The following is a 28,000-nucleotide window of genomic DNA, read 5'->3' as shown; positions in this document are numbered from 1 at the left end:
CTCTATTCCTTGCCCTCCTTTCACCCTCCTGCATGTTCAGGCCCCGATTACACAAAATCTTTTTCACTCCATCTTTCCACCTCCAATTTGGTCTCCCTCTTCTCCTCGTTCCATCCACCTCCGACACATATATCCTCTTGGTCAATCTTTCCTCACTCATTCTCTCCATGTGCCCAAACCATTTCAAAACACCCTCTTCTGCTCTCTCAACCATGCTCTTTTTATTTCCACACATCTCTCTTACCCTTACGTTACTTACTCGATCAAACCACCTCACACCACACATTTTCCTCAAACATCTCATTTCCAGCACGTCCATCCTCCTGCGCACAACTCTATCCATAGCCCACGCCTCGCAACCATACAACATTGTTGGAACCACTATTCCTTCAAACATACCCATTTTTGCTTTCCGAGATAATGTTCTCGACTTCCACACATTTTTCAAGGCTCCCAAAATTTTCGCCCCCTCCCCCACCCTATGATCCACTTCCGCTTCCATGGTTTCATCCGCTGACAGATCCACTCCCAGATATCTAAAACACTTCACTTCCTCCAGTTTTTCTCCATTCAAACTCACCTCCCAATTGACTTGACCCTCAACCCTACTGTACCTAATAACCTTGCTCTTATTCACATTTACTCTTAACTTCCTTCTTCCACACACTTTACCAAACTCAGTCACCAGCTTCTGCAGTTTCTCACATGAATCAGCCACCAGCGCTGTATCATCAGCGAACAACAACTGACTCACTTCCCAAGCTCTCTCATCCCCAACAGACTTCATACTTGCCCCTCTTTCCAGGACTCTTGCATTTACCTCCCTAACAACCCCATCCATAAACAAATTAAACAACCATGGAGACATCACACACCCCTGCCGCAAACCTACATTCACTGAGAACCAATCACTTTCCTGTCTTCCTACACGTACACATGCCTTACATCCTCGATAAAAACTTTTCACTGCTTCTAACAGTGTATATATGTATATATGTGTATGTCTGTGTATGTATCTGTAGGTATACATTGAAATGTAATGCTGGATTCTCTTCTGTTTGCTTAAGATTCTTCTCTGCTGCTTTCTCACTTTTTCTTTTTGTAAAACTCATATCTTTTTTGCTTTCTTTCTTCACTGACAATCATTTTCTTGTTCACTTCCTTGTTAACTTTTCCAATGTACATCTTTCCGGTTGTTCTTTGATCTTTTAGAAGGGCTTTTAAACATTTTGGACTTTAATGCCACATCACACTTACAAATGCCCCAGATTAACACTTACAAGTGCTGATGTCACTCAAAGTTTCCAGCTTTTGTTCATTAGAGTCAATTTTGGTGTCATACGATCCTGTTCCCACCTTTAAAACATCACATTTCTCTGTCCTTCATGCTGGCTTACAATAAAAGCCTTAATTTGCTATTTGGAAAGAAGTGGTATCGATTAGTTAATCCAAAGGACAGTTAGCACTTTTGTCAACTCTTCAGCACAATCTTTTATTGAATTTGTCATCCTCTTTGAAAAAAGCAAGTTTTTAAAGACATCAAGCTTAGTTATCAACTAATTTCCAGAAATTTTGCCTAGTTTTTCAACAACAAGACACTTGCATATGGATCTCTTGTTACAAGAAGCCATAATTTGCAAGTGCAATCACTTACAAAAATTCAAAATCAAGTCCTTCTTTTGGCTTTATTTCTGTATTAAATCAAATACCTGAGAACAAAAGAGGTAAACATTGCAGAAAAATGCTCATAAAACATCCAGGTAAAAAATGAAAAAAATATGCTGCTATGGTGCTAAATACAATAAAATAGGTATTACAGCACTTGTTATTCATTTTCTTACACCATCCTCAAAAATTCTTCCCTCTGAATCCCTAACCTTGATTAGCTGCTTTTCAACTGACAAATGAATCCTAGTTAAGTTTACAAAAAGATTTGCATTTCTCCAATCTTCTCTACAGTTCCTTTGTTTCTCCTGGCATACTCATTCCTGCTTTCCTATACCTTGCAAATTCTGGCTGGCTAGAATGTACATCTTGAAGCTCCTTTGCTTTTAGACATCTCTATAAGGTTATGATACTGCTTATTTACCTATGTGGAGAAAGTGTGGAGCAATTGAGCTGCAAGTGTTTGGTGTCACACAGTGGTAGTTGCATTATGATCATGACATTTCTTGAATGGAGCATACTGAATTGGTTTTTGCAGTAATGTAGGGATGGGTGATGTCCAGATCGTAACTGAGAAAGTGTGACTCATGTTTGTCTGGGGAGTGTGGTTTCGGACAGGTTTATTTTCTGTCTGGTGGTATCTAAGACTGAATTAAGCAGGTGGCTTTTTCAGGCCTCTCGGGTCATTTTGTGTATATTTTGTCAGTGTTATGCTTGCTGGAGTGGGAGGATCTGTGGACAGAGTTATGGAGTAGTTTGAGTGGGTGGGGGTCTAATGTTGTTGCACACAGAAATGAGTGATGAGCATGTTGAGGTAGGATTATACTGTGAGTATTTTTGTTTCATTGTGTACCTGTTGAATGTTTGTGGTTGTTAGGCAGCCAGCAATTGTTCTGAGTGCTCTATTTTGTGTGGTTTGCAACTTTGTTATATTTGCTTTTGAAACATCAGAGGACCAAACACATTTGAATGCAGTTCAGGGTGAAGTGGATGATTTGTTTATAGAGGATGCTAAATGATTCTTTTTCTTATCTAAATCTTTTGGCAATTAGTGTTCTGAGGGCAATCATTTTGTGCATTGCTATGTTGTTTTTGGTTTGGGGAGTGAATGTCAAGTGTATATGAGAAGCCCAGAATGGTTGGCATTCTGTTCAGGGTGAGTGAATGTCCATTCACGAAAGGTGTGAGTTAGATTCATGTCAGTCTTGGGTTAACAGAATGGCCGAAAACTTCTGTGGAACATTCTGCTCCGAGTGAGATACTGTTCTAGTTGTGTAATGTGGTGATGCATGTTTGTTGTTGCCCTTGCAGTGTCAAGGTGCTATGATTTGACTATGATGCTGCCTACATATGAAAGGACCTTCAGGTTGCTGTTTACTTGAGGTAATGGGAGGTTATATAGGAGGAGACTGAAGACAGTTGGAGAAAGAATTGCTCCTCGAGTTTAAGTGTTTATAGATGAAGCCATTGTGAGTAAATCTGCCATGGCAGCCAGTTATGAAACTGGCTAACCACCTTTTGTAACTGGTATGGAGAGTGGTGTCAATTATCTTTTGAGCTGGGAAGTGTTAGGGGTAGTGGCAAATTTTTTACTGATGGGTAAAAAAGTGCTTTGCAGGAGAGAGGCTGTGGTCAGTTGAGGCCATTCAAGATATGTTCTGTGAAGTCAAAGTATAGTTTTGGTTAGAGTGGGATGAGGGTAATACTGGACTTCACATGGATGTGGGTACTGTGTGTGACAAATCATCTTCAGTGAGGCTGTATTATTGTCAATGGACGGAAAGGGGTAAAATCACTCCAAAAATTTTCATAATTTCCGTGCTCTTAGTTGGAGCATTGCATCAAAGTTGCATGAGCCTAATAAAGGGGCCCTTGAGGATGTATAAATAACCAAATTATGATTCATGGTGTTCAAACCACTGTGCACTTATGGATTACTGTATGTGTAAGCATCACTGTGTCCAAATAAAGTAATGAGTTTGTAGATGTGTGTATATCTGATTGTGTCAATCATGACTTGTAAGACTTATTGTTGTTAAAGTTACCAGGTTTCTGCCCAGCATGGGCCACTGTCATATTGACATCCTACCCTCAGAACTGTCCTGGAGTAGAAAGGCATTGTGAGGATTAATAGTTCACACACTAAACCTGCTAAAGACTTTATTATAAAATGATATAAGAGCACTAAGGAAAAGAATGGAAAGGTGGATCGTGTACCTGTGCCCGAGTCCTGAGTGTCTTCTGGGAAGTCAAAAGCTGTCTCCGCTTTTCTTCAGCCTCAGCTTCCGCCCATTCCGATTCAATCTCACGCCACCCACGGGTCCGATCCAGGGTCAAGTGTCGGCTCACAGCGCTCAGTCTGCTGGGGACCACATCATGGTTAGTATGAACATCTATTACAAAGAGCAGTCTGTTAACCCCTGGCACTTGATGGTACAACCATTGGATATGATGGCATGACTTTTAACCAGATCCTTAAAGGCCAGGACAAATGTCATGTCATTATACCCTTAAGTTATATCATTGTGCTCAAGGATCCCACTGTCATGGCCAACAACTTTACCCTCAATCTCAAGAAGTTAACATGATGAGACTAAAAATGGAGTATGTGAAAATGTGAAAAATCTTGGTCAAGAAAGAATGAGAAAGTGAAATCACTAGGTAACTAAATGGCAAATATTTCCAAGTGAATGCAGTATGTCTATGTTCATATATTTATATCTATTTATTATACTTTGTCGCTGTCTCCTGCGTTAGTGAGGTAGCGCAAGAAAACAGAAGAAAGAATGACCCAACCCACCCACATACACATGTATATACATACACGTCCACACACGCACATATACATACCTATACGTTTCAACGTATACATATATATACATACACAGACATATACATATATGCACATGTACATGATTCATACTTGCTGCCTTTATTCATTCCCATCGCCACCCCGCTACACATGAAATGACTACCCCCTACCCCCGCATGCATGTGAGGTAGTGCTAGGAAAAGACAACAAAGGCCACATTCGTTCACACTCAGTCTCTAGCTGTTATGTATAATACACCGAAACCACAGCTCCCTTTCCACATCCAGGCCCCACACAACTTTCCATGGTTTACCCCAGACGCTTCACAAGCCCTGGTTCAATCCACTGACAGCACGTTGACCCCAGTATATCACATCGTTCCAATTCACTCTATTCCTTGCACGCCTTTCACCCTCCTGCATGTTCAGGCCCCAATCGCTCAAAATCTTTTTCACTCCATCTTTCCACCTCCAATTTGGTCTCCCACTTCTCCTCGTTCCCTCCACCTCTAACACATATATCCTCTTTGTCAATCTTTCCTCACTCATTCTCTCCATGTAACCAAACCATTTCAAAACACCCTCTTCTGCTCTCTCAACCACACTCTTTTTATTACCACACATTTCTCTTACCCTTTCATTACTTACTCGATCAAACCACCACACACCACATAATGTCCTCAAACATTTCCAACACATCCATCCTGCTCTGCACAACTCTATCTACAGCCCATGCCTCGCAACCATATAACATTGTTGGAACCACTATTCCTTCAAACATTTATGCTTTCCGAGATAATGTTCACAACTTCCACACATTTTTCAACACTCCCAGAACTTTCGCCCCCTCCCCCACCCTGTGGCTCACTTCCGCTTCCATGGTTCCATCCGCTGCCAAATCCACTCCCAGATATCTAAAACACTTCACTTCCTCCAGTTTTTCTCCATTCAAACTTACCTCCAAATTGACTTGCCCCTCAACCCTACTGTACCTAATAACCTTGCTCTTATTCACATTTACTCTCAGCTTTCTTCTTTCACACACTTTTCCAAACTCAGTCACCAGCTTCTGCAGTTTCTCACCCGAATCAGCCACCTGCGCTGTATCATCACTGAACAAGAACTGACTCACTTCCCAAGCTCTCTCATCCACAACAGACTGCATACTTGCCCTTGTCTCCAAAACTCTTGCATTCACCTCCCTAACAGCCCCATCCATAAGCAAATTAAACAACTATAGAGACATCACGTACCCCTGCCGCAAACCGAGATTCACTGAGAACCAGTCACTTTCCTCTCTTCCTACTCGTACACATGCCTAACATCCTCGATAAAAACTTTTCACTGCTTTTAACAACTTGCCTCCCACACCATATATTCTTAATACCTTCTACAGAGCATCTCTATCAACTCTATCATATGCCTTCTTCAGATCCATAAATGCTACATACAAATCCATTTGCTTTTCAAAGTATTTCTCACATACATTCTTCAAAGCAAACACCTGATCCACACATCCTCTACCACTTCTGAAAACACATTGCTCTTCCCCAATCTGATGCTCTGTACATGCCTTCACTCTCTCAATCAATACCCTCCCATATAATTTACCAGGAATACTCAACAAACCTATACCTCTGTAATTTGAACACTCACCTTTAACCCCTTTGCCTTTGTACAATGGCACTATGCATGCATTCTGCCAATCCTCAGGCACCTCACCATGAGTCATACATACATTAAATATCCTTACCAGCCCGTCAGCAACAGTCACCCCCTTTTTTAATAAATTCTACCGCAATACCATCCAAACCCACTGCCTTGCCAGGTTTCATCTTATGAAAAGATTTTATTACCTCTTCTCTGTTTACCAAATCATTCCCCCTAACCCTCCCACTTCATATACCACCTCGACCAAAACACCCTATATCTGCCACTCTATCATCTAACACATTCAACAAACCTTCAAAATACTCACTCATCTCCTTCTCACATCACCACTACTTGTTATCACCTTTCCATTAGCCCCCTTACCGATGTTCCCATTTGTTCTCTTGTCTTACGCACTTCCAAAACATCTTCTTATTCTCCCTAAAATTTAATGATACTCTCTAACCCCAACTCTCATTTGCCCTTTTTCACCTCTTGCAATACCCAGCCTCTTTCTTTTATACATCTCCCAGTCATTTGCAGTATTTCCCTGCTAAACTCATCCAAATGCCTCTCTCTTCCCTTTCACTAATAATCTTACTTCTTCATCCCACCACTCACTGCCCTTTCTAATCTGCCCACCTCCTACGCTTCTCATGCTACAAGCATCTTTTGCACAAGCCATCACTGTTTCCCTAAATACATCCCATTCCTCCCCCACTCCTCTTACGTCCTTTGCTCTCACCTTTTTCCATTCTGCATGTTCATTTCATATATACCTTAACATTTTCATGGTAAGGGCCATCAAGATTAGTTACAGATTGCAGCAGTTACTGAATAAGTCTCATGAACAATGGCTAGAATACAAAGGCTGTGGCAAAATTTAAAAAATTTCATAACCTTCAACCACTGAAAGCTAAAACTGGTTCACAAATATGTCATTGCTTTTATGTGAGGTGTGAGGTGAGAAATCTTTGTGCCAGATTTCAAGAGCACTGGCTGAAATATGGCCAATCAATGAAAAAAGTCTTTTCACTGACATTTGGCCCCCAGAATAGTACAAATAGCTCAAATTACAAATCTATCCTGTACAATGAATAGGAATTGTGGAAATGTATCAATGCAATGTTTCATCTTCATTGATCAAGATCCTAAGGAGGAGCAGCTCCAAATATGTTTTTGGGCTGTTTAACTTTAGACACCATATGATCCTTAAAGCTATAGTTGAGTAAATCGAATAAGGGATATGAATATACTGAGCCAACGAATATGCCTACCAAGTTTCAAGTCAATTGGTCCCAAAATGAAGCAATGGCACAAAACCTTAACTGATAGGAAGAAGAAACAGCAAAAACCATAAACCAGAAAAACAGATTTTTTATGAGATGTTACAATTACTGGTCTGACAATACTTTTCCCAAAGCTTGTTTTTTTTTCAATAGTGACCGATATGGAACAGGCAAAATGTCCCAATCAAAGCTGCCTCAGGTGATATAAAAAAGTAAAAGGAAAAAAGTAGACATTCATCAGGGTTCTGCAGGTGTTTGTAGACCTAACTCTTAAAAGAAGAAATGTCATATGAAGAGGGAAAGATGAAGGAAGGAAGAGAATTTCACATCTGAGTTGCTTAATGGAAGAATTAGGTAACAAAACAGCCACTCCATGAGTGGCTGGACTTCACGCAGAAACTGTGGAAAGTGGCATTAAGTGCATGTCACATGCAGACAACTTACAAGAACAATAGCAAACAAGGATATAGAATAGAGAGAAAGCAGTAACACTGCAGCCTGAAGAGAGGGAAGGTTGAGGAGAGGTAATGCCAGGATAATTAATGAGGTGGAAGGCTTTTCATTTCTCTAGTTTACAGGGAGTGGAGGATGAAGCACCAAAGAAGTGTGAGCAATATTCCATACTTGGCAGAATATAACCCCTGTCTTTATGAAATAGCTATTCACATGAAAAATAATTACAGCACCTAAACAACACTCCTTGATTTTGGGAAGACTTTGTATTGCTGGTTATGAGGGTTTCCAAAACAGAGTGAAGGATTGGTTATGCCTAACATGTTTCTGTTATTATGGGGATTGAACTTGAAAAGTTGGAAAAAAAATTACATTTACTTCTATTGAGAGTAAATGTGAATGAAAGTAAGGATATCTAGTTTAGCAGAGCTGACAGACATGTTAGTTATGATGTATTTGAATGGAAAAAAAGTGGGAAGAAGTTAAGTGTCTCAGATAACCTAGTGGACATGACATCAAATGGAACCACAGAAGTGAAAGCGAGTCATAAGCTGAGTGAAGGGGGTGACGGTTCTGGAGGCACTGAAGAATGTCTGGAGAAATCGTTGTCGGGGGGGAGGGTGTTTGAATGCGATGTTTGAAGGTATAGTATATCAATGTGAAGCATGGGTTATAAATATGACTGTGTGGAGAAAGGTTAATGTGTTGGAAATGAAATGTCAGAGGACAATATGGGGTTGAGGTGGTTTGATCAAGCAAGTAATGTAAGGGTAAGAGAGGTGTGGTAATAAAAGGAATGTAGTTGAGAGATCTGAAGAGGGTGTGTTGAAATGCTTTGGACAAATTGAGAGAACGAGTGAAGAAAGGGTGACAGCGGATAAATGTATCAGATGTGGAAGGAACAAGGATATTGGGGAGACATAACTGGAGATAGAAGGATGGGCTGAAAATGATTTTAAGCGATCTGGGCCTGAACTACATGTGGATTAAAGGCATGCACAAGGTAAAGAGAATTGGAACGATGTAGTATACAGGAGTTGACATGCAGTCAATGGACTAAACCAGGGCATGTGAACCCTGGAAAGGTGTGTGGGGTCCCGTTGTGGATACGGAGCTGTGATTCCGGTGCATTACTCACGACAGATAGATGATGGATGTGAATGGATGCGGCCATTCTTCATCAGTTCCTGGAGCTACCTCACTAACGTGGGAAGCTACGATCAAGTATGACGAAAAAGAAAGAAAAAGCAAACATATGTGTGAGTTGTGTGTTAAGTGCTGTGTACGAGAAAAAAAAAGGGTGTTGGGTTGGGAATGAATGCCAGCAACCCACAAGTGAATGAATCGTGGAGAAAAAAGACAGCACTCTGTGGCTGAGGAGGTATGTATCAAATTCCACACTGCTGCCACTATCCCTCCCAAAAAGGAAGGCTTTCACATACAATGTTTAACAACGTTTAACCATATACTAGATTAGTATATGGTTAAAATTCTCTCAGAAAACTGGCTGAAAGGAAATTCAATAATCTCCCTTATGATTATACATTTCTACCCTCCCAAACACAGACATTCATAATGCCACAATCTCCAAAACCTGGATATGTTTAAGACTTGCCAATGTCCACGTTTTTTTTTCAAGTTATTAAGAAAATGAATACTTGGTGCAGTATGGATCATCGGGAGGAGGGGCTACTTGTTACTCACTCCTACTTATACAAAATAGCAGCAGCAGCAGTAGGTGCCATCTACTACTGATTAAGGTTTTCCCAAAATTTAGATCTAATCGTGCAAAATCAAATAATCAAACGTAAGACTCGCTGATCATTGGGCTAGTGAGCTAATGCTAACGAACAGCACCGAACCTGCTGGTGACGCTGTAGTCCGAGTCCCTGGGGTCGGATGAGGAAGACGGGGGCGTCTGGTCTCCTGCCACCGACGACGCTGAAGAGTTGTAGCCTGAGGACTCCCCGGCCACCAGGTCGAGGCCAGCTCCGCGAAGCACATCAACAGCCAGGCGGGGTGAAGACTTGAGCACGTAGACCGCCTGGTGGAACCCAAAGGGAAAAGGTGTCAAGAGAGTTAAGTCACATAGTGTGGCAACCATCACTACACTCAAAGGGCCCTAACCATACCACTGCTTTAGTTGTTATGGGGTTGTGATTTTAGCTTGGAGCTGTCACCACCAAGATATTACTTGTGAAACTGTCATGGCGAGGCTGGAGTAAAGAACTGTAACTCCTATGGTAGCTGTTGTGGAGTTATGACAACAAGGTTGCTTGCCATGACGATGTGGCTGTATGAGGTTGTGACTGCCACGAACTATGCTGTTCTCATAATTAGTAGTTACGATTGTGACTGCCATGCACTATGCCGTAATCATTAGTAATGATGACTCTTGACTACCGTAATATGCGGCACCCACATTACTAGGTTGGTAATTTTGAGGTTGTAACCATACTAGACGGTAGGCTGTGACAGTTGTGTTCGTTATGTGAACGCTGACACAACTAGGTTTAGAAACGAGAGGGCTGAGACTGATGGACTAGCAGCAGTATAGCAATAATTGAATTAACAGGGGTAGAGTTTAGATTAGCGGGAGTGTGGTTTGACAGCTAGGTAAACAAGTGTGGTCAAGACTGCTAGGTTAGCAGTAATGGTGTACTACAGCTAAGTTAGCAGAAGAGGGGTTATGACTGCTAAGCTAGCAGTAATAGGGTACGGTAACTAAGTTAGAAGTAATGGGTTATGACAGTTAAGTTAGCATGAGTGGAGTTTGTGAAAGCAAAGGGCAGTTGTGGTATTTGACTAACAAAGTAACTAAAAACTTACGAACAACTAACTCAGCAATAATGGAATTACGAGTTAAATTAGCAGTAATTGCGTTACAAGAGCTATGTTAACTAATGAGGTTACGATAGCTAGATCTGAAGTAACGAGTTGAAACTACAAGGTTAGCAATAACATATTTTTGACAACATTAACTAATGGGGTTACGACAAATGGACTAGCAACAGTGGATATAGAAACTAGATTTGCGGTAGTTAAAACTGCTAGGTTAGCAGCAATGGGGTTATGACATCTAACTTAGCAGCAATAAGGGTCTTGACATCTAGGTTAGTAATGGGATTGTGACAGGTAGGTTAGCAGTAATAAGGTTATAGCAGCTACGTTAACAGTAATGGAGTTAAAATAACGGTTAGCAACAGTGTGATGCCAGCATCAAAGTTACCGGTAATGGGGTCACAACAGTTAGGTTAGTAAAGTACTTTCCTTTTTAAGACCTACAAGAAGATTACCTACCTCGGCAAACTCAAGGTGTGCGAAGCTAATGTCGTTGCAGGCGAGTATCAGGTCACCCGGCCGGAGGCCAGCGTTCCTAGCAACACCTCCGGGCCGAACACTCTGCACAAAGATCCCGGGCTTCTCTGGCGGACCCTTGCAGATGCTGCCGCACAATAACACAATCAGTTTATGTTCTGAACCCCCGGAATACTTAAACCATACCAGGGAAGACCCTCCCTCACTCCCGGTAGAGTCCACAAAGTTAACGCCCTGAGCATGTTGAACCAGCCCATGAACTCAATGAAACAACTCGTGAGTAACGTATGTTGGCCAGGCCATTCATTCGACCCTAGAGACTAAGGATTCACAAAGACTCAAAGGTTGCATCACCATGTTTACGGGGTTATGACTCAAAGGTTGTATCACCATGATTACGGGGTTATGACTCAAAAGCTGTATCATGTTCACGGGGTTAACTCCGGGTATAACATATGCCTAGTTGTACTTCCTGGTATAACAAAACCACTTACAATATTAAGCCATGTAAGTGAGCACATGGTAAGGTTAGCTCGACAGACATATGATAAATATTCTCATCCACACACACACACACACACACACACACACACACACACACATATATATATATATATATATATATATATATATATATATATATTTTTTTTTTTTTTTCTTTGTCGCTGTCTCCCGCGTTTGCGAGGTAGCGCAAGGAAACAGACGAAAGAAATGGCCCAACCCACCCCCATAAACATGTATATACATACACGTCCACACACGCAAATATACATACCTACACAGCTTTCCATGGTTTACCCCAGACGCTTCACATGCCCTGATTCAATCCACTGACAGCACGTCAACCCCGGTATAACACATCGATCCAATTCACTCTATTCCTTGCCCTCCTTTCACCCTCCTGCATGTTCAGGCCCCGATCACACAAAATCTTTTTCACTCCATCTTTCCACCTCCAATTTGGTCTCCCACTTCTCGTTCCCTCCACCTCCGACACATATATACTCTTGGTCAATCTTTCCTCACTCATTCTCTCCATGTGCCCAAACCATTTCAAAACACCCTCTTCTGCTCTCTCAACCACGCTCTTTTTATTTCCACACATCTCTCTTACCCTTACGTTACTTACTCGATCAAACCACCTCACACACACATTGTCCTCAAACATCTCATTTCAAGCACATCCACCCTCCTGCGCACAACTCTATCCATAGCCCACGCCTCGCAACCATACAACATTGTTGGAACCACTATTCCTTCAAACATACCCATTTTTGCTTTCCGAGATAATGTTCTCGACTTCCACACATTCTTCAAGGCTCCCAGGATTTTCGCCCCCTCCCCCACCCTATGATCCACTTCCGCTTCCATGGTTCCATCCGCTGCCAGATCCACTCCCAGATATCTAAAACACTTTACTTCCTCCAGTTTTTCTCCATTCAAACTTACCTCCCAATTGACTTGACCCTCAACCCTACTGTACCTAATAACCCTGCTCTTATTCACACCCACTCTTAACTTTCTTCTTTCACACACTTCACCAAACTCAGTCACCAGCTTCTGCAGTTTCTCACACACACACACACACACACACACACACACACACACACACACACACACATATATATATATATATATATATATATATATATATATATATATATATATATATATATATATTTATTTATTTATTTATTTATTTTGCTTTTTGCTTTGTCGCTGTCTCCCGCGTTAGCGAGGTAGCGCAAGGAAACAGACGAAAGAATGGCCCAATCCGCCCACATACACATGTATATACATACACGTCCACACACGCAAATATACATACCTATACATCTCAATGTACACATATATATACAAACTCAGACATATACATATATGTACACATGTACACAATTCATACTGTCTGCCTTTATTTGTTGCCATCGCCACCTCGCCACACATGGAATAACAACCCCCTCCCCCCTCATGTGTGCAAGGTAGCGCTAGGAAAGACACCAAAGGCCCCATTCGTTCACACTCAGTCTCTAGCTGTCATGTAATAATGCACCGAAACCACAGCTCCCTTTCCACATCCAGGCCCCACACACTTTCCATGGTTTACCCCAGACGCTTCATTATGCCCTGGTTCAATCCACTGACAGCACGTCGACCCCGGTATACCACATCGTTCCAATTCACTCAATTCCTTGCACGCATTTCACCCTCCTCTATGTTCAGGCCCCGATCGCTCAAAATCATTTTCACTCCATCCTTCCACCTCAAGTTTGGTCTCCCACTTCTTCTTCCCTCCACCTCCGACACATATATCCTCTTTGTCAATCTTTCCTCACTCATTCTCTCCATGTGACCAAACCATTTCAATACACCCTCTTCTGCTCTTTCAACCATACTTTTTATTACCACACATCTCTCTTACCCTCTCATTACTTACTCGATCAAACCACCTCACATCACATATTGTCATCAAACATCTCATTTCCAACAAATCCACCCCCTCCAGGTTTTCTCCAGTTAAACTCACACCCCAACTATACTGTCTCTGCACTGCTGAACCAAACAGCCTTGCTTTTCTTCACATTTACTCTCAACTTTCTATTTTCTCACACCCCCAAACTTGGAACCCAGTTTCTTACTTGAATCTGCTACCAGCAACGTGTCCCAGTAAACAACTATATAACTCACCTCCAAGCCTCCCATCCACCCAACCACCGACAGACTGCTGACCTGCTACACTCCAATACCCTTGCATCACTAACCTCACCATCCCATCCATGAACAAATCATACAGCCAAAGTGATATCACACACCCCTGCTCCAGAACCTCCTTTACTTTGAACGGCTCACACTTCTCTCTTCCTACTCGCACACACAGCTTACTCTGGATAAAAACTCTTAATTCCAGCAGTTTTTCTTCCACATCATACATTCGTAACACCTTCCACAGAGAATTTTTACCAACCCTGTCATAAGCTTTCTCCAGATACGTAAATCCACTTACAAATATTTATGTTTTTCTACAAATATTTGTTATTCTATATATTTCTTAACCACGTTCTTCAAAGCACACTCTGAACTGACACATCCTCTATCGCTTCTGAAACCGGCTTTGTTCTTCTCCAATTTGAAGCTCTGTGCATGTCATCATCCTCGCAATCACCATTCTCAATTCATACAATTTACCAGGCTCACTCCACAAACTTAAACCTCTGTAAACTGAACACTGACTTGTTCCTCTTGCCTTTACACCATAGCACTTAACAGGTATTTTGCCAATCCTTAGACTCAGCGCGTTTTACATTTCCTTGTACAATCTTGGACATACTAAGAGCATGCTTAATGCGTTTTGTAAGTCTCTGTTATTACAAGTATAATTATCATTATCGTTTATCATCATTATCATTGGCTCTGGAACTGATGAGACCTTAAATTCGTCAATACTCTAAGGTTATAAAGAAGGAAACCCAGCGACACTGGTCATATCTATGGTTTGCTCTAGCAGTGTAGCGCGTTATGGTATACTGCCTCCCTCCTACAAGCTGCTCCAGTGTGTGTTTACGACCATGGATAGCTTATTGTGTTGTGACACGTACGTATATGATCCATTTGCTAGGTTATACGCCTTTCTTATCTCTTTTTGAATTTACTATGGCGAATGGATAAGAAATGACGACTATAGTTATCTGTAAAATAGAAATCTCCCTCACCTGCAGCCCAGACCAACCTTCCCCGTACAGGAGAGGTAGACCCGCGCGTGTTCATTTCCCGCCGCTGGGGGCGACGCCGCGGGATGTGGTTGGTGGAAGGAGTCGAGCTCACTCTCGTGTGCTGAACACGAGGGCAGCGAGGAGTCTGTGCCCTGATCTGACAGCTCCTCGTCATCGTCCACGACCAGCCAAGTGAGAGGATCGCCACGATGCCTGCAGTCAAAGAAATATCCAATTATTATGTACAAAAAAAGATGTATTGTTATAAAGTATGACGGTCCGACCGTTAGTCGTGCTCGTGGATTGTACAGACACATTGACACTTAAGTTTCTCGTAGGTCAGAACTAGAGACATGGCTCTCAAGACGACACCTGGAGAAAAGCAATAGGAAATATGTCGTCAGGGCTGACGAAAAAAAGATCTCGGGGACATAAAGCACAGGTGACCACAGGTGTTTGCTTGCGTGTTTGTTGTATGTGTGTCAAGTTCAAGTGGTTGGAGAGTGATAACCAAGTGGTGAGTGGCGGGGATGATGCAGAATGATAAAGCTCGATTGATAGGAGCATAAACGGTTGAAGAATCGAATGGGTAATGATGATGGCTGAAATGAACTGCTGCGGTGAACCATACTGGGAACTCTTGTTGGGGGGTGAATATCTTGAAGGGTTCGGTCAAACACCAGGCTATCATACCGTTGTGCTACCACAAAACACTTGTGATGCAAATGTAAACACAGATCGAGATTTTTTTTTCTAAATAACGTTGGCTCCGCTTAAAAAAAAGTCCTACTCTGGACCAGGCTTTAAAATGTCAAAAGATAAAAAGATAAAAAAAGTGATAAGAGCAGAGGAAAGATGACTGAAATTTTAGAGGTAGCTAAAAACGTTCCTTTTTTAAAGAGTCAAGTGTTGGGTGGTGGGGTCGACGTGAGAAGTTATACTGAGTTCCAAAGGTTAACGGTGTAGGGGATAAAAGTCCAGGCAACATCCCACCCCTTAAATTGCCAACGATCCAACAGTAATCACGAGACGGAGTGGCTTGCCAAGAAGTATGTTAGGTGGTTAGCTAATGACGGCGGTGTACAAAGTGCTGTTACCTTACGGCAGCAGAGACCAAATACTTGTAGAAAAGGGAAAGAGAATAAATAGTACGTACAATGTCAGACAAGTAGGTCATGTTTTGAGGTCAGACCTGATGTGTTTGTTGTTCAAGATTCGCTTATCATTAGCCCAGAAAGGGCGCTTGTATTCTGACCTCCCCCATCTTTTTTTTTTTTTTTCCACGCAGATGAGAAGAGACAAGTCGGACCGCGTTTTATCAGGTAAATCTGCGGAACTTGGATCTCCGCAGATTTAAGAGCAGTACTGCACACCAGGGCCGACCAGTCCTTTGCAGAAATTGGAGCCAATGTTCAGATGAAAGGAATTTTCGCCACCTGGACACGAATCCCCGAGTCTTCAAGGGAGACCTGGCTATTTGTATAATGTCGGGTTTGCAATAGCTATTAGAAGTTACGGTGATACGGTGCATGTGTAGTGTACTGAGTGCTGGATTTACAGTGCCAGTTGATGAGATGGGAAGGTCGTAAGGAGATACAGAAAAGGGAAGATACAGTTTCAGAGGCATTACACGTAATCATGTTCCATCTTCCCCAGTACGAATGTACAGAGGCTTTTGAAGCGAGACGTACATCCTACTAGAGTAGTGCACCTTACAATAGACATACATCTTGCAAGAGACGTACACCCTGCAAGATGAGCACATCTGAAGGTATTCTAGGAATGCATAGACGAGTTGCCAATCGGCGTCCAGCCCCACCACAGACGTCTGCCGCTAGCGTGAGGCAACACCCTAGCCTTATCTTCCTGATGTATCACCTAGCCAGACGAAAACCAGCCGTTATCTGACACTATCTATCACTGCCACTTGCTCAACCAGAAAATCTCAACGTAAGAAAAAACAAAAAGAAATGGGGGGCAGCAGGTGCACCGTACTGGTGCCCCTGATATAACACGACTACTACTACTACTACTATTACTACTACTACTACTACTACTACTACCACTACTACTACTACTACTACTACAACTAACACTATTGATGCTGCTATACTACTACTACCACTACTACTGTTATACTACCACGACTATTACTACTACTACCACCACTACTACTATTGCTGTTACACTACCATGACTACTACTACTATAAGCACCACTATACTACGGCAATAATATCAACTAAGTACCACCACTACTACTACTACTACTGATGCTACTGAGCTCCCATCACTATAACCTCCCTACCGAGCTACCACAACATGAGGGATGCATATCACCGTGAGGCAACACCACAAAATTTAGGTATGGTAACGTGGGACCACAACAGGGGTAAGGTACCACCACAACAATAGGAGTATCATTAATACAATAGGGGTAAGATACGGTACCACAGTCAAGTCAACTGCAGGAACGGGGTAAGGTACCACCAATACAGTAGGGAAGGGGTAAGGTAAGGTTCCACCACAGCAGTAAATAAGGGTTAAGGTAAGATACCACCACAACAGTAAGAAGGGGTTAAGGTAAGGTACCACCACAAAAGTAAGGAGGGGTTAAGGTAAGGGAGGTACCACCAGAACGTAATGGAGTGGTAAGGTAAGGTACCACCACAACAGTAGGAAGGGATGAAGGTAAGGTACCCCCACAAAAGAAAGAAGGGGTTAAGGTAAGGTACCACCACAAAAATAGGGAGGGGGTAAGATAAGGTACCTACACAACAGTTGGAAGGGGGTAAGATAAGGTATTATCACAACACTAGGGAGGGGGTAAGATAAGGTTTCACCACAACAGTAGGAAGAGGTAAGATAAGGTATCACAACAACAGTAAGAAGGGGTAAGATAAGATATCACAACAACAGTAGGAAGGGGGTAAGATAAGGTATCACAACAACAGTAAGAAGGGGTAAGATAAGGTATCACCACAACAGTAGGGAGGGGGTAAGATAAGGTACCACCACAACAGTAGGGAGGGGGGTACGGTAAGGTAAGGTACCACCACAACAGTAGGAAGGGGGTAAGGTAAGGTATCACCACAACAGTAAGGATGGGCTAAAGTAAGGTCGAACCACAATAGGTGGTATGGGGGTAAAGCAAGGGGGTGACGGGGGTAATACTCACTCCTTAAGGGGTATGATGCCGGCACTCTTGAGCTTGAGGAGGACTGAGGTCTTGCTCTGGACCATGGCGGTGACCTCCCGGTGCAGGAGCTGCTCCACGCCAACGTTGTTCACCCGCAGCACCTGGTCCCCAGCCTGCAACACAAAACACACGACACCTGTAGCACTTAATGATGTTACACAGACATCCTGTATAAACTGTGTAGTAATGATGATGATGATGATGACACATGGGAAGGACAGATAACAGGAGACCTGTATTTGTAAAGGAAAGAAAAATCTATATGTGGTAGAAACACGATAGCAAATCAGAATGCACTACCCAACTCATCTCTTCGTCTGGCTCAACTTCCCCCAGATAAAAAATAAGAAACTATACCATGCAGCACAAGGCGTAAGATACTGCCATTCATATTTTCTAGGAAAAAGTGGACTGGAAAAGTTTCCTTAACAGTTTGATGATATCTGCTCTGCAGTTGGATTCTAATGAAATAAAAAAGATTGACGGGAATATAGTTCCCTAACTGATACGAGATGTCAGGGCGAAGTATTTGTCTAGCCTCGATTTAAAGTTATTTACAGTCTTTGTATTCAATACTTTGGGAGGCACGTTTCATTCTAATGTTCCACCGCTCTATGTGAAAAACATTCTGCCCAAATTGTTATTGCATTTCCTTGCTTTCATCTTCATACCATTATTCCTGGTCGACGAGTCTCCGTCTAGAGTGAAAATATATTCGTATGATAAGCTATCGAAATTATCTAGTATTCTGAACACTTATATCAGGTTATCTCGGAGTCTGGGCTTTATTAGAAGAGTAATTAGTCTTTAGTCCTGAGCATTTCCTCATGAGGCTTATTTCGGTTCCTCCGCTCGTTTCTTATTATTCTTTATCATCTTTGTTGGCCAAAACTGTACAGCGTACTGTGAGTGACGTCTAACCAGAGCACTGAACAGCGTCAGTACCCTTTGTTGTATGGCGCGAAGCATTATTTGCCATGTTGGCGGTCATTGTGCTTCTTTGATAGTTACACAGAGATGTGCCACCATACACTACAAACCCAGCAGCATACAGCTTTAAATACAAATGTATACTGTAAAATACATCTACGTCCATGTGCACGATCTCAGAACGAATCATGTTATTATAATAACGCACGATCTCAGAACGAAACATGTTATTATAATAACATCACAACATGAACGACAATGAATAAACATTCTGCAATGTGGAGGGCTGACCACTGGGTAACTGCCAAGCGGGAGTGTCTGGTTGAGGGCTAACCACAGGGTAACTTTCCATTGGGGAAGTGTCTGGTGGAGGGCTGAACGCTGAGTAACCCCCCACTGGCAACTCTTGCAACAAGCGCACAAGGTCAATATGGAAGGTGGCAACACGACCAAAACTGGTCAATAGCAACACGACCCGTTCTGAATAATCAAATTACAATAAAATACTTAATAATCGTATCTGAAACCAGTAAATCTTAATTATTCTCATCAGTACGGTAAAGTATTTACTCATGGTTTTTCTTAAAAGTGAAAAAAGTACAGGATCCTGAGCCTAGTCGATAAGGTACCGCTGCCAGACTATCAACTGTAATCTTGCATCCTTTGTACCATGATGTAGTCAGACTACTTCTTAATGTATATTCAGTCTTTATATCCTGCCTATCAAGGCCGAGAGTTCCCTACCTGTTGATAGACTTACCACAATATAATTTAACTGCTTTCCGTACTTTACGATCAATGTTGTTACGATTTATATACCACAGTCTGTTGGCCCAGGCAAATGAAAAATCTGTTATTTTTCCAAAGTAAATTCTCCACGACTGACTAGAAGCCTTGCTATATAAATGCTTTTAACAAGAGGAGCAGCAGCTTTTAACGTCAGTCAACTATGGCTTATCGTGTGATACGAGTCAAGTAATGTGGTGCCTGGGTGTCGCAAGACTTATCACGCTCGGCCAGTGAGGGGCACGTCCGAGGACAGCCCTTATTGGCAGGCCTAATAAACTTCTGATAATCTACTCTGCTAGGAAGATCATGAGCCAGTGTCCCACATCTCAGCAACTGAGGAGTAAGATGCGGTCTACATCGAAACTATGCCATGAGTGAAGGTAAACAATCTATATTGGTCAATATTTTCTTTTTCATTACATCTACAGCTGGTCATTATCCTGATCATGAATTTTCTGACAGAGAAGCAACATCCTCCTCAAACACGACTCAGGTCACATATTTTTCGAAAATGTTTACTGCAACAGTTACTGCTGCGAAAAGAGGCCTTTTCTAGATTTTTTCTCTGAGAATAGGATACGAAACTGGAAGAAGAAATATGTCTCTTGATCTTGTCCGCTGCCGCGACTCATCAACAACACTGACACAAACTAACCTTTTCTGGCTGGAAAAGAGCAGCCATGGGTAACGACATATCTAAATTCAACGTAGATAATATATATATATATATATATATATATATATATATATATATATATATATATATATATATATATATATATATATATATATCCCTGGGGATAGGGGAGAAAGAATACTTCCCACGTATTCCCTGCGTGTCGTAGAAGGCGACTAAAAGGGGAGGGAGCGGGGGGCTGGAAATCCTCCCCTCTTGTTTTTTTTTTTTTTTTCTATTTTCCAAAAGAAGGAACAGAGAAGGGGGCCAGGTGAGGATGTTCCCTCAGAGGCCTAGTCCTCTGTTCTTAACGCTACCTTGCCGATGCGGGAAATGGCGAATAGTTTGAATATATCTTTTTTCTTTCGTACTATTCGCCATTTCCCACGTCAGCGAGGTAGCGTTAAGAACAGAGGAATGGGCCTTTGAGGGAACATCCTCACCTGGCCCCCTTCTCTGTTCCTTCATTTGGAAAATTGAAAAAAACGAGAGGGGAGGATTTCCAGCCACCCGCTCCCTCCCCTTTTAGTCGCCTTCTACGACACGCAGGGAACACGTGGGAAGTATTCTTTCTCCCCTATCCCCAGTTTGAATATATATATATATTTTATTTTTTTTGCTTTATCGCTGTCTCCCGCGTTAGCGAGGTAGCGCAAGGAAACAGACGAAAGAATGGCCCAACCCGCCCACATACACATGTATATACATACATGTCCACACACGCACAATATACAAACCTATACATCTCAATGTACACATATATATTACACACACAGACATATACATATATACACATGTACATAATTCATACTGTCTGCCTTTATTTGTTCCCATCGCCACCTCGCCACACATGGAATAACAACCCCCTCCCCCCTCATGTGTGCGAGGTAGCGGTTAGGAAAAACACCAAAGGCCCCATTCGTTCACACTCAGTCTCTAGCTGTCATGTAATAATGCACCGAAACCACAGCTCCCTTTCCACATCCAGGCCCCACACACTTTGCATGGTTTACCCTAGACGCTTCACATGCCCTGGTTCAATCCATTGACAGCACGTCCACCCCGGTATACCACATCGTTCCAATTCACTCTATTCCTTGCACGCCTTTCACCCTCCTGCATGTTCAGGCCCCGATCACTCAAAATCTTTTTCACTCCATCTTTCCACCTCCAATTTGGTCTCCCACTCCTCCTCGTTCCCTCCACCTCTGACACATACATCCTCTTGGTCAATCTTTCCCCACTCATTCTCTCCATGTGACCAAACCATTTCAAAACACCCTCTTCTGCTCTCTCAACCACACTCTTTTTATTTCCACACATCTCTCTCACCCTTACATTACTTACTCGATCAAACCACCTCACACCACATATTGTCCTCAAACATCTCATTTCCAGCACATCCACCCTCCTGCGCACAACTCTATCCATAGCCAACGCCTCGCAACCATACAACATTGTTGGAACCACTATTCCTTCAAACATACCCATTTTTGCTTTCCGAGATAATGTTCCTCGACTTCCAAACATATATATATATATATATATATATATATATATATATATATATATATATATATATATATATATATATAGGGCCTTTGTTGTCTTTTCCTGGCGCTGCCTCGCGCACATGAGGGGGGAGGGGGATGTTATTCCGTGTGTGGCGGGGTGGCGATGGGGGTGAGTACGGGCAGACAGTGTGAATTGTGAGCATGTGTGTATATGTGTGTGTCTGTGTGTGTATATATGTGTGTACGTTGGGATGTGTGGGTGTGTATGTTTGCGTGTGTGGACGTGTGTGTGTGTGCATGTGTGTGGGGGTGGGTTGGGCCATTTCTTTCGTCTGTTTCCTTGCGCTACCTTGCAGGCGCGGGAGACAGCGACAAAGCAAAATAATAAAAATAATATATATATATATATATATATATATATATATATATATATATATATATATATATATATATATATATATACCAGTCCTATCTCATCCTCACATATTCTTTCTAAATGATGATCGAAACAAATTTCCAGGAAGGTTGCGAGTCACGCCATGGAAAAAGGTAATTGCGCTATTTCACCGTAAAGTCGTTAACCTCTGGAGCATGACGGGAAAACCCTAACTGTCATGGCAAAGGCCCGTCCATCACAGCTAAACGTGTACCGTTCTGCTCAAGGCGTTAAAAGACATGTGCTCAGGAAAATCCATATGCAAGAAATGGTTCAATACAATATGGTCAGTCAACACAACGGGAGGACGAGGGGGTAGAAATGTGGCTAGACGTTGGTTGTTACCGAACTGATTGGTTTCATATTAATCAAAACAAAACCTTATATATTTCAAAGGAAAAACTGGCTGTACCATCAGTCATCATCAACCGGTTCTCCTTCAACTGGCTTGGTGTAATTCCTATACTTGCATCATGTAACATAATGTAATTTGTACTTTTCCTACTTGTGTCTCATAGAAAGGCCTAGTCCGCTGCGTGTACCACCATTTTTAAGACAGTCCACAAAATCATGCGTATCTCATTCGCTCATTCATTCCCTTCATCCTCTACTCTGACCTCTTACTGAACAGCTCCACACCTGACAAGAATTTCAGTTTCTCTAGACCTGCTGTGTGAGTCCACTTCTAACGCCACATACAAGCGCAGTCGTGTCGTTATCTAGTAGAACAACGCAGAGAATATGTTTGTACATTTTCTGTCGTAGTTTTACCTCCATCGTTTTGATATTCTAAACGTTTGGAGTTGTGTTACCTCGGGTGTGAGGGATGCGTGAATGGCGACACCTGCACGGTGGCTCCGGAACATGGACACATTATCATCGGCTTCATGAAGCCAATCGCTGAACGTTTTTCCCAGACGTAAATGCTGTTTGGATAATCCAAAGTTAATACCAACCTTGTCATGACAGGTATTAAATCACTGTAACTGTAGTTGCTTGCTTTGGATGCTGACGAACCTATGTTGCTTGATACACAAGAAATCATTTTCTCTTGCCCTGAAACACTAGATTTTCTAAGTGGACGTCACATCCTCTACGAGTGTACGTCTTCTCTATAAGAACCAATCATATCATGTTCTGGGCTGCCCCGGAGTTCTTTGTGGACGTAACCATAGAAAAACAAAGTCTCCGTTTTCAGTCTCCATTATGCTACGCTGTCTATGTGGCATCTATTGATATAGTTTGTTTGCGTCCCTCACAAGACATCTGATGGTGCTAGACTGCAAAATACCTATTCAGCATCGAGTGGTATCGCCCCTCCACCAACCTAACACTAAACAATTACATAATTTTCACAAATTTGTTATAGTTTTACCAAGTCCTGTCTTGTATAACATCCTGGTCTTGAAGTAGTGAACACTTTTTTCTTCTATAACTTACTGTGTTGCCAAGCTAAGTAAGAGTCAGCACGAGAACATATCCCACCCCCACCCTGAAAACTTTAATAGGTACGATTATGTGAAGTCTTTTATTTTGTAAACTCGACTTACACATCCTTCTGATATCATGTTGCAAAATACTGCCATGGCGTTCAAAACTCCAGTGGCACAAGGTCACTGATGTCAATTTCATGTTCAAGAAGTAGAACCTTTAGGTGTGATGGCCTGGCCTCTGACTTCTTCATTAAGGGTCAGGTCAACGGTCGTACCGTTGTATTCAATCGCAATATCTCTGGGGTCAACAGACGTACCGCTGTACTCAGTGGTAGTACCGTACTGTCGTGTCCAAAATAGATTCAAGTGGAAATTTTTGTCGTGGTCTCTAATACCTGATGTGTTGACCTTAACGCTTGATGTCCTCACCCAAGTGCCTGATGTGCTGACCTTAACGCTTGATGTCCTCACCCTAGTGCCTGATTACTGACCTTACCGCTTGATGTCCTCACCCTAGTGCCTGATGTGTTGACCTTAACGCTTGATGTCCTCACCCTAGTGCCTGATGTGCTGACCTTAACGCTTGATGTCCTCACCCTAGTGCCTGATGTGCTGACCTTAACGCTTGATGTCCTCACCCTAGTGCCTGATGTGTTGACCTTAACGTTTGATGTCCTCACCCTAGTGCCTGATGTGCTGACCTTAACGTTTGATGTCCTCACCCTAGTGCCTGATGTGTTGACCTTAACGTTTGATGTCCTCACCCTAGTGCCTGATGTGCTGACCTTAACGCTTGATGTCCTCATCCTAGTGCCTGATGTGTTGACCTTAATGCTTGATGTCCTCACCCTAGTGCCTGATGTGCTGACCTTAACGCTTGATGTCCTCACCCTAGTGCCTGATGTGCTGACCTTAACGCTTGATGTCCTCACCCTTGTGCCTGATGTGCTGACCTTAACGCTTGATGTCCTCACCCTAGTGCCTGATGTGTTGACCTTAACGTTTGATGTCCTCACCCTAGTGCCTGATGTGCTGACCTTAACGCTTGATGTCCTCAACCTAGTGCCTGACCTTAACGCTTGATGTCCTCACCCTAGTGCCTGATACGTTGACCCTAACGCTTGATGTCTTCACTCTTATGCGTGATGTGTTGACCCTAATGCTTGATGTCCCCACTATAGCGCTTTACAGTGCTGACCCCAACGCTTGATGTTCATATCATAATGCTTGATGTGCTGACCCTAACGCGTGATGTCCCTACCCTAACGTCTGATACAGTGACATTAACGCTTGATAGGCTGACCCTAACGTGATGTGTCCAGTGCAGCTAACAGTCTATGAGAGAACGCCAGGAAATCTATTTCAGTTTACAGGTCTTACGAAAACTAAGTACAGGAAAGCAGTTCAACCACCCCAAGGACTGGTCTTGACACTGACCTCACATTACGGTAACTTTACTGGAATTTCAACTCCCCCAGCCTGACCCCCACGCCAAGTTCGTGGTGTGGATGGCCTCTGACGGGGACTCGGCTAGGCTCCTACCGGTCCTGGGTTAACCTCACACACACACACACACACACACACACACACACACACACACACACACACATTCTCTCTCTCTCTCTCTCTCTCTCTCTCTCTCTCTCTCTCTCTCTCTCTCTCTCTCTCTCTCTCTCCTAGGCTACCTGCCGGTTCTTGGGTAACCTCACATGCGCATTCTCAAGGGATAACTGACAGTCCTGAGCTAACCTCACATGCACAACTGATTCAGGTACATACGTGCCTGTCCTGGGTAACTACATGCTCACTGTTCTAGACTACCTGCCGGTCCTGGGTTTATCTCACACGCACACTCGACTAAGCTATATACTTGCCAGTCCTGGAATAAACTCGCACACAACTAGCATTCCCACCATTCCTGAAATAACTTAACAAGGCTTCCCACCAGTCCCGAAACAATCTCATAAGCACACTCAGCTATGCTATCTACAGGTCATAGGCTAAACTCACACGCACAAAGGATAAATATTGCTTTTTGTTCCATGAATCATACCTAGTGCCCAGGGGCGTATCCAAGGTGGGTGGGTGGAGGGTTGGGGGGCGATGTTGGAAGACGGGGTCGATCGCCCCACACCCCTCCACTTGAATTGTACAGCAAATAATAAACATAACTAATAATAATGATAAACGTTTTCAAAATCATTCTAACCCTTTCCATACCTCGGAGGGAAAAAATAAATGTTTATCTATGTATATTTACTTATTTCCCTGGTTAATGGAACAACCTTGTCATTGGCAGCACCTTCCCAGATAAATGACGTCAGTTTATACTGAAAATTTCTATACCCGATAAATAATACTGAAAAACCAAATAATACTTGAAAAACCAAACCTTCCTCTATTATTGCTATAATCTGTACTATGTTATCAAATATCATATACATATTCTCATTAAAAAATGGTCGTCGGTCTCAAATAAACAGCTGCATTCAAGAGAATTCGCCTTATATAAGTAACGGAATTTACCATCCAAAAAATTCAGAACTCATGAAGTTCTGCAAGACACCAGGTGTTTCAACATTACATTTACGTTTTGAGATATCCATCATTGTCTTAGCGAGTTCATAATTCGCCCCTTCCTCCTTTGACCAAATCCTGATTACACGCCAGCAGTTGTTACCTTCACTATCATCTGCTCGACTAAGCAACATACAGGTCCTGAGCTAACCTCACATGCACGAAAGATAAATACAGCTTTATGTTCCATCATATATTTCTTGTTTATAGTTTCACAAATATCACCATAGGTAATACATCTAATGCATTTTTTTTTTCATTATCGTTACCAATACTGTTGGCGCTTATTCGCAGGCTTATTTGCAAATCTTATAATTCATGCTAGTGCCTTACATTCTTTTTCTTTTTTTTTAATCTGTTCTTTAGGGTTTTAGTCAAAAGCCAGGCACGTAACACCTCTCACAAATGAACAGACAAGAGTCGATGAAGCGTGATGGACAATGGTCGGGTGACGGGAAACACCATGAAAGACGACGATGCTTGTTTCGTACTGTGGCACACCAGTGAAAGTGTTACCTCTTGACCATTAGTGTGTTCAAATATACTGGAGTGGTGTAATGTTTATCCAGGTGTAACTACACTTTTATACGCAGTGTACACATTTTCCTCTGACTGACTGTGGCTTAAATGTCACAGACCATTCTACAGTATGGGCTTACCACTATTTACATTAGGCTAGAGACCTTCCACCAAGAAAAGGCACTCAAGGGAGGTTCCTGAAATCTGGTAGAATAAGTTTTACCACTATAATAATCTGAAAATTATGTTGAACTGCAGAGAGACAGGTTTTAAGCTTAAACGACCGTGAAATTAGAGAGCCTTATTCATAATGAATTCAGCATCTGATGGGCCTAAAGAGCCTGTCTCTCTAGCAACCCAGATGGACCAAGACACACTAGGGAAGTGCATCTTCGACATATTTGCATTATTTCACGTTTGGTACCGAGGGCAAAGTGTGAAACGTTATCTCATAGGGGAACAATGGCTAAAAATGACAACGAGAAAAACAGCAGACTCTGTAACTGTATAAAACAGTCGTTTGTTTATGGTTCACTATTTCTGTAACAAACATTAACGTTGTGGGAGTAATTTGTTTTTTTCTTTTTACTTTTATATAGGTTGGAAATTTACTTACAATTTCCTTACACAACATATATATTTATAATTTATCAAGGTAACTTCAGTTAGTATATATATATATATATATATATATATATATATATATATATATATATATATATATATATATATATATATATCATTTTCAAATGAGTAATCATCTAATACTATCAACTCAGAATTTCCTACTATCTTTGTTTCTTTCCTTCTACACTTTTATGTTCAAACTTCGTACACTCGAATGTGAGTTAAACCAAAAACTCATTAATCAATTACATTTAATGTAATAATAAAAAAAAATCATTATACTGAGAGTAATTATCACACAGTTCTAGGTACAGTATGCGAAAAATTTGACATATAACGTACCCAGTTTTTCGAGTGATGTGTAAAGTTTCAGGTACAGAACTTACAGTGTGACGTAAACCTCTCGTA

At 42.1% G+C, this 28,000-nt stretch overlaps 1 protein-coding gene across 13 annotated transcripts in view; it reads right to left on the bottom strand.

Moving 5' to 3' along the window:
• LOC139757224 (uncharacterized) overlaps positions 1–28,000 on the bottom strand; it is a 321,083-nt gene that overhangs the window by 141,776 nt on the left and 151,307 nt on the right. For 8 of the 13 annotated variants that reach the window (XM_071677655.1, XM_071677467.1, XM_071677805.1 and 5 more), the window contains 5 exons: positions 18,071–18,204; positions 14,894–15,106; positions 11,169–11,313; positions 9,731–9,912; positions 3,883–4,024 (listed from right to left, as the gene is read on the bottom strand). In XM_071677655.1, coding sequence (XP_071533756.1) covers positions 3,883–4,024; positions 9,731–9,912; positions 11,169–11,313; positions 14,894–15,106; positions 18,071–18,204 — 816 coding nt within the window. Of the gene's footprint in view, positions 1–3,882; positions 4,028–9,730; positions 9,913–11,168; positions 11,314–14,893; positions 15,107–18,070; positions 18,205–28,000 lie in introns of all 13 variants that reach the window. The other 5 variants (XM_071677734.1, XM_071678035.1, XM_071678382.1 and 2 more) reach the window with 1 other exon arrangement.

The sequence above is a fragment of the Panulirus ornatus genome, chromosome 1 (genome assembly GCF_036320965.1).
Source record: "Panulirus ornatus isolate Po-2019 chromosome 1, ASM3632096v1, whole genome shotgun sequence".
In the NCBI taxonomy this organism is placed as follows: domain Eukaryota; kingdom Metazoa; phylum Arthropoda; class Malacostraca; order Decapoda; family Palinuridae; genus Panulirus; species Panulirus ornatus.
This window is presented reverse-complemented; position numbering and strand designations above follow the sequence as displayed.